The sequence below is a fragment of the Alexandromys fortis genome, unplaced genomic scaffold (genome assembly GCF_014885135.2).
Source record: "Alexandromys fortis isolate MF-2015 unplaced genomic scaffold, M_Fortis_MF-2015_v1.1 scaffold_141, whole genome shotgun sequence".
NCBI classification, from domain to species: domain Eukaryota; kingdom Metazoa; phylum Chordata; class Mammalia; order Rodentia; family Cricetidae; genus Alexandromys; species Alexandromys fortis.
In genome coordinates, this window is record NW_026068060.1 from 4,325,954 (window position 1) to 4,336,745 (window position 10,792).

At 38.6% G+C, this 10,792-nt stretch overlaps 1 protein-coding gene across 1 annotated transcript; it reads left to right on the top strand.

Annotated features, from left to right (window-relative positions):
- The first annotated feature begins 259 nt into the window (after positions 1-259).
- On the top strand, positions 260-803 carry LOC126487399 (adenosine 5'-monophosphoramidase HINT1). The gene has a single exon (XM_050120148.1). The coding sequence runs from the start codon at positions 267-269 to the stop codon at positions 645-647; it is 381 nt and encodes a 126-aa protein (XP_049976105.1). The 5' UTR covers positions 260-266; the 3' UTR covers positions 648-803.
- The last annotated feature ends 9,989 nt before the right edge of the window (positions 804-10,792 follow it).

Here is a 10,792-nt window from a genome sequence, read left to right on the forward strand (position 1 = left end):
GGACTTAATTGTCATTTAACGAAAATTCCACCAAAATACAAAAGAATATCTTCTTCTCGGCATCTCATGGAACCTTCTGTAAAACTGACCACATACTTGGTCACAAAATAAATCTAAATTGATTTTTAGAAAATGGAATAACTCCAAGTATCTTATCAGAATACCATGGCTTGAAGTTAGAATTAAACAACAACACAGATTACAGAAAGCCTACTCATGGGAACTGAATAACAATCAACTGAATCACCACTGGGTCAGCGGCTGCGATGGCTGACGAGATTGCCAAGGCTCAAGTGGCCCAGCCCGGCGGCGACACGATCTTCGGCAAGATCATCCGCAAAGAAATCCCCGCCAAGATCATCTTCGAGGACGACCGGTGTCTTGCATTTCATGACATTTCTCCTCAAGCGCCAACACATTTCCTGGTGATACCCAAGAAGCATATAGCCCAGATTTCTGTAGCCGAAGATGACGACGAAAGTCTTCTAGGACATTTAATGATTGTTGGCAAGAAATGTGCTGCGGACCTGGGCCTGAACCGGGGCTATCGGATGGTGGTGAATGAAGGTGCAGACGGGGGACAGTCTGTCTACCATATTCATCTCCATGTTCTCGGGGGTCGGCAGATGAATTGGCCTCCTGGCTAAGCAGGTTGGGGCTGATTTTCCCTTCTCTAGGTAGTCAGTCAGTTGGCAAGCTCCAGTATGTTAAATGGCACACATAGTTTTGCCTGTGTATGGAGAAATTGAAGAGATCATTTAAAATCCTGTGCCTAATAAAAGACAATTGTTGCAAAAAAAAAAGAAATAAATTAAATATTTCCTAAAGTTCAATGAAATGAATACAAAACATAGCCAAACTTATGGAATACAATGAAAACAGTGCTAAGAGGAAAGTGTCCACATAAAGAATTTGGAGAAATGTCACATAAATAAATTAACAGCAGACCTGAAAGCTCTAGGGAAAAAAAAGAAACAAACTCACCTAGAAGAAATAGACATAGGAAAATATCAATTTGTGCATTGAAATCAATAAAATAGAAACAAGAACAAAAAAAGAATCAATAAAACAAAGAGTTGATTTTTTTAATTTATTCGATTTTTTAAAAAAAAAAATTGCCGATCCAAATTATCACTCCCTTACCTCTTCCCATTCCCGCCACATACCTTCACACCCTACCCCCATCTAATCGTCAGAGAGGGTAAGGCACTTTGCTTTGTGGAAGGTCCAAGACCCTCCCTAGGCTGAGCAAGGTAGACATCCAAAGAGAATAGGATTCAAAAGGCCAGTAAATGCAGTAGAGATAAATCCCAGTGCTACTGCCAGTGGCCCCTCAGTCTGCCCCAACCATCCAACTGTCAACCACATTCAGAGGGACTTGTTTGGTCCTATGCTTGTTCCTTCCCAGTCCAGCTGGAGTTGGTGAGCTCCAACTTAGCTCAGGTAAACTGTTTCAGTGGATGAACCTTTCACAGTCTTGAACTCTTTCTTTGGGGGCATCAACAAAATAGATAGAATCTTATCCAAACTAACCAAAAGGCAGAGAGAGAATATCCAAATTGATAAAATCAGAAACAGAAAGGAGGACATAACAACAGACACTGAAGAAATCATTCAGAGAATCATTAGGTCATACTTCAAATACCTGTACTCTATAAAAATGGAAAATTTAAAGGAAATGGGCAATATTCTGAATAGGTATCATATCAAAATTAAATCCAGAGCAGATAAACAATTTCAATAGTGATACGTTATCCAATCATCATCAGAGAGGCTTCCTCTGGCAGCAGATGGGAGCAGATGCAGAGATCTACATAATTTGGAGAGAGAGTCCACATTGGAGGTCTCTATCAGGTGTCTCTCCTTGGGGAATGAGGTACCCCATGGAAAAGGGGGAGGAAAGACTGTAGGAGTCAGAGAATTTGGAGAATACCAGGAGAACATGGGCCACTGAATCAAGTAACAACGGCTCACAGAGGCTCACAGAGACTGAAGCAGCAAGTAAGGGACCTGCATGGGTCTGCTCCAGGTCATCCATGTATATGTTATGGTTGTTAGCTTGATGTTTTCAGTGGTACTCCTAATAGTGGGAGCAGGTGTGTCTCTGACTCTTTTGCTTGCTTTTAGGACTCTTTCCTTCCCATTAGATTGCCTTGTCTGGACTCGATATGAAGAGTTTCACCTTGTCTTCTTGTAGTTTGCTTTGTTCTGTTTGACAGTCCTCTTTTGGAAGCCTGCTCTTTTCTGAAAGGGAAGGGAAGGGAGCATAGACATGGAGGTGATGAGTTGTGTGTGGATAGCTAGGAGGAGTGGAGGCAGTGGAAATTGTGTTTGGGTTGTATTGTATTGAAGAAGAATCTATTTTCAATAAAAAATAAAAAATAAATAAATAAAAGTAAAACATAGTGATGAAATAAAATTGATTAAATAAAATTTTATCTGAGAGAAAACAAAGATCACCGCTGTGTTCTCGGAACCATGGAGGTTCCTAGGAGTGATTTGGCAAGGAAAAAGGTGTTTGCAGGGCCTGCAATTGCTTCAGATCAACTAAGAAAATTAAAAGGCCAGTCTTATGAGAAGAGAAGATACTTTTAAATCGTGGACTCATGAAACTGGAAGGAGAGGTTGTGGAACAGAGCTATGTGTGGCAAATCTATGCCCTTTGCTCCTGTATCTAAGCAAGCAGGCTGCAGACACGAAAGTTGTTTCTGTTGAGCCTTGCGGGTACCAGCACTGATGACAGGAAGATGTGTGGCTCCCAGGAGGTCTGGCAGAAACAGATTGTTAATGAGTAGGGCCGGCTCCAGGACTGCTGGTCTGCTCCTGGCATAAAAATCCCTTGGCTGTGGCCTCTGCTTCTTTACCCTGTTGGGAGACATAAAGCACTGGGCAGCAGCTGCTCGAAGCCTATAGGCACAGGGATCATGCCTGGTGGCCAGCACTGGGGACAGGGGTGAGCTCAAGCAGAGACATATCTTTGTTTTATTGGGTTGGCCTTTGGCCAGTCAGCCAGCCACCCACATGGATCTGCCTCGGTTACAGTCTGTGATGCTTGCCCTGATGGGAGATGGAGGATATTGGGCAATGATTTTGCCCTGCAGCCTAAAAGCTCAACAGTTATGCCTGGGGAGTCAGGCAGGAGGGCGGCCCCTGCCTACAGTTCCCAACAGAAACATGTCATAACAGAATAGGGCAGGTCCTAGGCCTGTAAGTGGGCACCCAGCATGAAACCTCTGCAGCTGCTGCTTGAGCTGCTTGCCCTGCTGGGAGACAGCTTTCAGACAGTCTCATTCTGAGATCTCTGGAAGCAGGGTTGCTATTTTAGACTGAGGTTGAGGTAAGAGCCAGTGGCTGGATGTTTTGCTTTTTAGATCTTCAGGTTGAACCCCTATTTCTGATCCTAAGATTTTATTACTCGTGCCTCGCATGGTGATGTTTGTGTCCATGCTGCCACCAATGACGTAGTCTGGGTCCATGGTCCTGCTGCAGCCAGAATCTCTGTTGATGTCTCTGGCCAGTGTTACCACCTAAGGTTATACAGTTATCCATGTCCTATGCTGGAGACTGAAGTCAAGTTGATGCCGGTTGGTTGTGCTGCTGCCAGGGTCTATATTGATGTGGATGGCTTGTGCTGCTCCCTGAGTCCATGGTAATGTCCCTGGCCTGTGCGTCAAGAGTGATGATGGCGTCTATGGCCTGTGAAGCAGCAGAAAATTGTGTGTATCCATGCTTTGCACAACCACCCAAGAACATGGTGAAATCCATGGCACCGTGCAGACATTTGAGACCACGTAGATGTCTGTGATCTGTGCTGTCCCAGAAACCACATATAAGTCCAAGATCCAAGTTGCTGATGACTGTAAAGTGCAAGGAAACTACTTTTGCCATAGTACTGATGACTACAAAATCACAGTTGAGAAAGAAGACCAGAGAAGGTTTATGTGACAACCCTATCTTCAGTTCCCCTAAATGTAACACACAGAAAGTTATTGAAGAGAACTCTTAAAATTGTAATAAGGATAGTGAAGTATAGCCCTCCACACTGATAATTTTGGGGGGGGGGGTTAGGTAAGGAAGGTATCAGTTTTCTCTAAGAGGCTGGCTACCAGGAATATGACCATGTTCCAGTGACTACATGGAGAACTCATATTGGACTTGTTTTTACAAATTGGATTTGTTTTCTTTTTTCATTTTCTTCTTTGGTCGGGGGCGGGGGAGGTCACAAGGATGGGAGCAAACCTGGGAGGACTGGGAAGTGACTGAGCTCAGGGTTCATGATATGAAATTCCAAAATAATCAATGAAAATATTATGAAAAACAGTTCATCAGATTACTTGGTTTCATGTAAAGAAAGGTAATGCACAGTAAATTAGAGGCAAACCATGTGCCTGTATCTGACAAAGAAATGTAACTTTCCCAAGTGGTCGACAGGGCCTATTTCTTTAGGAAATATATTTTGCTATATGATTAGAAAATAAGTCACTCAAGTAACTAGGCAGGTTTTTTCAGTAATGTCACTAAGATCACTAAGATTGTCTCATAAAATATTATGGCTGGGTAAGCTTTAAATATACCCATTGTCTGATGAAAAATATTGTCATGATATAAAAACTAAAACTTTGTGTTTGTTAATGTTTAAAAATCATATCTTTGAGGAAGGAAATTCTAATTGAATTATAGGCAATTATAAAAATATGTGTGTGAGAGAAGTATCACTATTTTAGAAAAGTATGTATATACACACACACATATGAATGACAGAAAATACATCTTGCCTCAACATCATACACACACACACACATGTTGAACTCATTTGTTTCTTGTAATGGACAATATTAAACATCATAAAACATAAAAATAAACAACATGGTTTCTGTCATCTAAGGAGGTAATTTTGGAAAGGAAAGCTATGTATATCCAAAAAAAAATTAATAACAAGAATTTTAATTTGCAATTTAAAGTAGACAACAATGAGAAGTGAAATATAAAATTAAGTTTTCCTAAAAGAACAGCCCAAATACAAAAGCATAAAAATATTTCAGAGAAGAATTTATTAGTGTGGATAGGCTAACCTTAAAAAAGCGAGAAGTAAAGGCTGGGGGTAGTGAAAGAAAGCTACAGCTTTAATGCAATACTTTCATTCATACAGTATAAATGGAATTTCCTTACTGATGTGGGAGTCCTGACTGTGGGCTGTGATTACCATTAATGAATAGAGAATGAAAATAGATCCATATCTATCACTACACACAAAACTCAAGTCCAAATGGATCAAAGACCTCAACATAAAGCCAGCCAACACTGAAGCTTACAGAAGAGAAAGTGGGAAGTACACTTGAACTTAGCACAGGAGACCACTTCCTAAATATAACTCCAGTAGAACAGACACTGTGAGAATCAATTAATAATGGGAAACTGAAAAGCTTCTGAAAAGCAAAGGATACAGTCAATAAGACAAAATGACAGTCTACAGAATGGGAAAAGATCTTCACTAAACCCCACATCAGACATAGGTCTGATCTCCAAAATATACAAAGAACTCAAGAAATTGGTCATCTAAAGAATCCAATTTAAAAAATGGAGTACATACATAAACAGAGAACTCTCAATAGAGGAATCTAAAATGGCTGAAAAAACACTTAAGGAAATGTTCAACATCCTTAGTCATCAGAGAAATGCAAATCAAAACAACTCTGAGATTCTATCTTACACCTGTAAGAATGGCCAAAATCAAAAACACTGATGGCAACTTATGCTGGAGATGTTGTGTGATAAAGGGAACACTCCTGCATTGCTGGTGAGAATGCAAGCCCCTTTGGATGTCAGTGTGGTGATTTCTCAGAAAATTAGGAAACAACTTTCCTCAAGAACCAGTAACACCACTTTTGGGCATATATCCAAAGGATGCTCAATTGTGCCACAAGGACATGTGATGAACTATGTTTATAGCAGCATTGTTTGTCATAGACAGAACCTGGAAACAACCTAAATGCTCCTTGACCAAAGAATGGATAAGGAAAATGTGACATATTTACACAATGGAGTACTACACAGCAGAAAAAATAATGACAGCTTGACTTTTACAGGAAAATGGATGGAGCTATAAAACATCATTTTGAGTGAGGTAACCCAGACACAGAAATACAATTATCACAAGTACTCATTCATAAGTGGTTTTTAGATATAAAGCAAAGAAAACCAGCTACAAATTACAATCCCAGAGAACTTAGACAACATTGAGGACACTAAGAGAGATACATAGATCTAATTAACATGGAAGTAGAAAAAGACAAGATCCCCTGAGTAAATTGCGAGCATGGGGACCTTGGGAGAGGGTTGAAAGGGAGGAGAGAGGCAGGGAGGGGAGCAGAGAAAAATGTAGAGCTCAATAAAAAAATCAAAAAAGCAATTGAATTCTTTCTGAAGTCAGTAATTTCCTATAAAAGAAACCCCACTGCTGACTTTGATGATGGATAATAAATTATAGGGGCAGAAAGCAACCACTAGTCAACAACAAATAAGGATATGAGACCTTCAGTTCTACAACTTCAAAACTTAATTCTGTCAGTGATTTGGGAGGTTCACCTGAAGTCTTATATAAAACTACTGCTGATGCTTGGTAAGACTGCTATCTGGTGTTCAGACTTATGAAGCTATGAAATTTTGAGACAGTAAACACATTGCACTAAATTTGTTATGCCATAATAAAAAGCAACTAAAATTCCCAAGTTCCTTCCCCCATTTCTCAAGCACAATTTATCTCCCTCTTCCCTTTACTTTTCTGTCTTATTTCCTCCTTCCCCTTCCCCCTCCCCTTGTATTCTTCCTCATATTCATAGTTTTATTATTATTTCTTCTGTTTTATAGTACTTTTTTGAAGGTAGTAGGCTTAAGAAAAAGCTACAGCTTTATTGCAATACTTTCATTCATACAGTATAAATGGGCTTTCCTTATTGATGTGGGAGTCCTGTCTGTGTGCTGTGATTACCATTAATAAATAAAGTAACTGCTTTGGACCTATAGCAAGGCAGAACTTAGGCAGGCAGGGAAAGTGAGGCTGAATGCTGGGAGAAAGAAGGGCAGAGTCAGAGAGATGCCATGGAGGTACCACTGGAGATAGCCGCATTGAAACTTTGCTGGTAGGCCACGACCTCGTGATGATTCTCAGATTAATAGAAATGAGTTAAATTAGTATGTAAGAGTTAGCCAATAAGAAGCGGGAACCAAGCAGTGATTTAATTAATACAGTTTCGTTGTGATTACTTCCAGTCTAAGCTAACCAGGTGGCCGGGAAACAACAAGTGGCCCCATCTTCCAACATATTACTTAAAGTCTTTTGTATTTTCTTACTTCCAGTTGGGGCCCACAAGTAGTTGGCATCTCCAGTGTCCCTAAATTCCACTTTTTGAACTGGCTCCTTTCCCTTACAAGTCTTATGCTTTTGTTTGCTTTCTTCTATGAGCTTGCTAAATGAGATTAGTTAAAAAACACTTAAATTACTAAATTTCTGTTTTGAATTAAAAGCCTAAAATTTCAAGGAAAATATAAGTTTCATTAACATGACAATAATTGCTATAATCAAGTAACAGAATGAAGACACAGTTTTGAAAGAACGAGCTTGAGAACATAACATTGTTCTCAGACAGTTTTATGTTAAATTCATTAAAACCTACAAAGGACAATTATTCTCAACCTGTTTATACAATTCCAGAACACAGAAGAAAGAGCAATTGTCTCAGTTTTTTAAAAATGTAATTATAACCTTACATAAGAATGTATATTCATTGGAATAACCTTAATTCTAGAATCTGAACAAAAGTGATGAAAAGAAATATAGATCAATTTCATTTATCAGTATGATATGTAATCCCAATAAAAATGTATAATTTAATATGGATGTAAAACTCCTAAAATATTAGCAAAGATTCACAAATAAAATAAAATCCCTTTATTATAAGTATGCTAAAGTTGTCTATAGTAGTAGTAGGATAGTTATAAATATGAAAATTCATCTTATTCTACAAAGAGACATAGAAAAAGCAAATCTTTATAAATATTAAAACTTTATGATATTTAACACTATTTTCATTAAATATCACAAACTTATATCATATTACCATAATGTGAGGAAGGGATAGAAATACTTTCTACCAACAACCAAAATTATGTTTAACAACAAGATACTGAGAGTCAGGACTATTAATAAACATTGTCATCAAACAAAGCACAGAAAGTGGAAATAAAACAATTTTACATAAAAGATGTAAATACCTTTCTAATTTGCAAATAATATGATTGTATACTGAAGAATAAAAAATATTAATTGATAAAATATTTACATCAATGTATGTGTTAGCCTGAATGAGATTGGACTCATTTGTGTATTTCAATGTTTGGGTCCCAGTAAGTGGACTTTTTAGAAAGGATTAGGAAGTGTGATTTTGTTGGAGGAGGTGTGTTACTGATAAGAGGATTTGAAATCTACTAATTTTTCTTTCTCTGCATCCTGCCTGCATATCAGGATGTAAGATCTTAACTAGTGCTTCAGTGTGATGCCTACCTGCCTGCTTGCCTGTCTGCCTTCCAAAACATCATGAACTAACTCTCAGAAACATTAAGCAAGCCCCCCAATTAATTGCTTTCATTAAGATGCCTTGGTCATGATGTCTCTTCACAGGAAAAAAACAGTAACTAAGACAATGAATAAACAGATATAGAGTAACACAAAGCAGCAGATAGGAAAACTATATTCTAAATGATAGTATTAACTTGTCAAAATACAATGATTAAAAGCTCTAATCCTAATAAAAACAAAAAACATAAAGAACATAGAACCTGCTTCTGGCGATGGATGGAGATAGAGACAGATACCCATATTGGAGCACTGGAATGAGCTTCCAAGGTCCAAATGAGGAGCAGAAGGAGAGAGAAAATGAGCAAGAAAGTCAGGACCAAGAGGGGTGTGCCCACCCACTGTGATGGTGGGGCTGATCTAATGGGAACTCACCAAGGCCAGCTAGACTGGGACTGATGGAGCATGTGATCAAACCGGACACTCTGAATGTGGCTGACAAGGAGGGCTGACTAAGAAGCCAAGGACAACGGCACTGGATTTTGATTCTACTGCATGTACTGGCTTTGTGGGAACCTAGTCTGTTTGGATTCTCACCTTCCTAGACCTGGATGGAGGGGGAAGGACCTTGGACTTCCCACAGGGCAGGGAACCCTGACTGCTCTTTGGACTGGAGAGGAAGGGGGAGGGGGAGGAGGGAAAGGGAGGGAAATGGAAGGAGGGGAGGAGGTGAAAATTTGTAATAATAATAATAATAAAAGATGAAAAAAGAACATAGAAATGTGATAATTTCTGAAGATCATTAAGAAAAATTAAAACATTGTTAGCAACAAAAGAACATTGCTTTTCATCTTTATGTACTCCATATAAATAAGAAGTCAGGTATAAAACTATGCTCATATGCAACTTTGTAAATTACAAGTTGGTGAATATTTATTTTTCCTGTTTCTAAACATAACTATTTTCTCACACAATATAATCTAAATATAGTTTTTCCTACATCTACTCCTACCAGTTCTTCACCACCTCCTCTCCATCTGCATCCACTCCCTTTCTGTCCCTCATTAGAAAATAGCAGGCTTTGAAGAGATAATAACCAAACATGACAAAATAAAAAATAGTAGGAAGAAAAAAGAACCCATCATATGGAAGTTGGACAACACAAACCAAGAAAAGTAAAAAAGCCCCAAGAGAAAACAAAAGCATCAGAGACTCTGTCACACATTAAGGAGCCTGATAAAAGTACTACACTGCAAGTTTTAGTATGCATGCAGAAGACCTAGTGAAGATCTATGTAGGCCCTGTGCTTGGTGCTTCTGTCTCTGTAAGTTCTTAGAAATTTTGTTCAGTTGTTTTAGAGGGCTTTGCTCTCCTGTTGTTCTCCATCCCTTATGTTTCCCATAATCCTTCTGCATCTACTTTCTCAGGTTTTCCTGAAGTCTGAGTGAAAAGATTTGATTTAATGGACACATCTGATTTAGAGCTGTGTGTTTTAAGGTCTCTGTGTAATGTCCAGCTGTGGGTCTTCGTATTCTCATCTGCTGAATGAAGAAGAATCTTTACTGATGGAAGAATAAACAATAACAGAATATCAATCATTAGGAGTCATTTTATTTTTTTCCACTCCATTAGGTTTCCATACAGCCTCTCAAATACCCTTCAAGTCTATCCTTCACTTCCCTAATTCCCCCATTAATCACATCTCCCTTCTCTTCTCACCTATCATTCCATTCTCTTTTCTATCTCCTTCCACCCCCATTTCATTCCACCCATAAAATATGTTCTATTTCCCCATCCCAGAGAGAGCTGTGTTTTACCTCTAGTCCCTTCCTCTATGTCCATCGTCTATGGGTCTATGTATTTTACCTTTCTTATCATTGATTTAGTGACAAACGCCCAGATACAAGCAAATGCATGCCATATTTATTTTTCTGGGTCTTGGTTAACTCACTAAAGATGATTTTTCTAGTTACATCCATTTGCCTTCAAATAAGATAATTCATTTTTAAATAGCAGAGTACTACTTAGTTGTGTAAATGTACATTTTCTTTATCCATTCTTCTAGGGGGACACCAAGGTTGTTTCTAATTCCTAGCTACTATGAATAGAGCAACAATAAATATGCTTAAGGAAGTGCCCTTTTGGTAAGATGAAACATCCTTTTTGTAAATGACCAATAGTGGTATAGCTCTATCTTGAGGTAGATATATTGCCATCTCT